The sequence below is a fragment of the Dasypus novemcinctus genome, chromosome 6, assembly GCF_030445035.2.
Source record: "Dasypus novemcinctus isolate mDasNov1 chromosome 6, mDasNov1.1.hap2, whole genome shotgun sequence".
NCBI classification, from domain to species: domain Eukaryota; kingdom Metazoa; phylum Chordata; class Mammalia; order Cingulata; family Dasypodidae; genus Dasypus; species Dasypus novemcinctus.
Genome location: NC_080678.1, coordinates 7,507,426 through 7,509,925, shown reverse-complemented (window position 1 = coordinate 7,509,925; position 2,500 = coordinate 7,507,426). Strand labels below are relative to the sequence as shown.

Below are 2,500 nucleotides of genomic sequence, written 5' to 3'. Positions count from 1 at the left end.
GGGTCCCCCGGATGTCTCGGGATCACTTTCTGTAACCTCTGGAAGCCGTAATCTATGGTGGGTTCGTTAAGGGCTGCAATGGGACACAAAAAGGTAGGTCAGGTTAATTACTTTCATGCCATCCATTACCTGTTTATTGCACGTTTACAAATAAAAGTGTAATTCGCCTTCTCTGCCTCTCTTTCAGGCAAGCACCCCCGGATGTTAGTTCTGTCTTAAGGAATAGATTTCTCCCTTTCTTTTGCACATAAAAGCAACGATTATTTCTAATCTATAATTAGACGGGAAGAAAGTCAAAGGGTGACTGAATTTATTATAAGAACGGAGGTGTAGGAGCAAAGTCACAGGTCTTGGGGCCGCCTGCGGCCACCACCCCCGCCATGGCGCGCCGTCTGCCCCGCACAGAGCGGCCTGCACTGGCCGAGGATTTATGGGAAACTGGCAATTATGACATATGTCCAGCTAGTGCCAGCTTCAGATTTATCCCTGTGGTCCTTTTTTGTCTAGCATATTGCATGAGCACAAAACCGGGCAGGAGGGCTCACTCTTGCAAAGCTTGAATAATCTGTGAATGGCTGACGACAAACCAGCGCAGGGCAACCTCGCTCTACAGCTGCAATCCACCAGCCTCGCAAAATTGCTGGCCACAAATAGTAATTAATCTTTTTATCCCTCCGATCGTAATTTTGACTACGGACCACGCATGGCCATAAAGCAGTGGCACATGCGCGCTGCAGAGCGCATGCATCATGCCCGGGACCCCGTCCGCCTGCACACACGGTGTTTAACAAGCTTTATAAGGAGTCATCGGGCTTTATTACGGCGCTGCCTGACTCCAACAGAAACGGAGCCCGGAGGCCCGAGGACGCGAGTGAAGATGAAAATACTTATTAGAGTACATTACTTCTTGATGTAGATATCGTTTTCAGTGGAGGAACTCCACGGTGCATGGCGCAACATAAATCAGGGGGTTTTCTGAGACTAATAAGACCTGCCGCCATCTATTCATTACTCAGCCTGCAATTTGGGCCATCACTCATTAGTCAGCATGTAATTTGATGATTAACGCCGCACAACTCAGCAGGTTCGCGGCGAGCCGGCAAGCACAAAGGCTGCGGCTCGAGGAGGCAGGTTAGGGGGCTGCCTTTGAAAGCGATCTCCAAAATAATTGGGTACCATTATCCTCGCGGGCTCGGGCTATTTCTGCAAAACACCCACCGTGCGTCCTGTAAGCAACGCAAGGGGACTCGCGCGCTCAATAACCCGACCGAAAGTTGAGGAGCACGATATGATTTGACATTCCATCATGCATCCCGGAGACAAAGGCCCACACAGAATGTGAAGTAAGACATTTTCTTGTTAATAAAGCATTGATCCAGCGTATTGATTCTACATGACATGGCTTTGGCTGGGATTTTGCCCTCTTCTTTTTCTTTGCAAAGAGTGAAGCTCTTCAGAATGTCCTGGCATCTGTGACATGGCAAAATTTCTAACTCTCTGTGATGTAAATTCTATACGTGCAAAACCACTTCATAATCAGACCATTAATCATCAGAAGCTGTCAGCGCTGACTTGGGGGACAATTTGTCATGTCTCTGCCCGGGCCTGGACGAGGGTGTCAGGAAAGCGGGCCGGGCAGTGGGGTGGGCGGGCCGTCGCGCCAGCCTCGCCAAGCGGCGGGTCCGGAAAGGATGAGATAAAGAATTACATTTCTTGATGGGGGAACAAAAAAGGTGGCCCACTGTGCATTTCTAACACGTCGGGGTCTCTCCCTCTCCCAGCTAATCACCATGACTGCTTGACTTAATGAATCTGGCTGATGAAAGGTGATCAGAAAAGATAGATGGCCGGCCGCGATCGATCGCATGCAAATGTGCCTGACAGGTGACAGACGCCTCGGCCCGAGCTCGCGGAAGCGCTATGACTTGCAATAACCATGTGCTCTCATTCTGGGTCTCCAATGTTTGGGTTGAATTGATCCTCTTCTTAAATTACCAAAAATATCATAAAGCGGTATACGTACAAGGGTGCCTGGCACCCCAGCCCACGGAGCGCTTACACCTTTAGCGCCAGGCCAAGGAGGAGGCCGTCATCCCATTTCACGTTTGGGGGACGATGGCACATAATCGGTCCTCTGGAGCGCCCCCCAAACCCTCGTCGCAGAAAGGGGGCCTGGGGCTGCAGGTCCAGTTTCAAGTCCCACCTAGAGTCTGCACTACTGGGCGCCCTATGAAATCTGCATGTAAAAATTAGAGCAAGACAGGCCCGCTCCTTGAACTGCAGAAGCGGGGTGCGCCCGCAGCTCCTCGAGCCTTCTGAGGATGGGGGTGGGGCGTCCCTGTGTCCACTCCACCCACCCGCGCCCCAGCGGCCCACCGAGTCCGAACCGCACCCATCACCCCATTGCTTGTCAAGACCAAGACTCCCAGCGACTTCCCGGGCAAAATCTACTACTGGAGGAGAAAGCCCGAGCCCCTGGCACACATCTAATAAATCCTTA

At 51.6% G+C, this 2,500-nt stretch overlaps 1 protein-coding gene across 8 annotated transcripts in view; it reads right to left on the bottom strand.

The window, feature by feature from the left end:
- Positions 1-2,500, bottom strand: part of EBF3 (EBF transcription factor 3) — a 118,503-nt gene that overhangs the window by 10,568 nt on the left and 105,435 nt on the right. For all 8 annotated transcript variants that reach the window (XM_058298127.1, XM_058298128.1, XM_058298129.1 and 5 more), the window contains exon 11: positions 1-73. This exon is cut by the window's left edge and continues 16 nt beyond it. In XM_058298127.1, coding sequence (XP_058154110.1) covers positions 1-73 — 73 coding nt within the window. The remainder of the gene's footprint in view (positions 74-2,500) is intronic.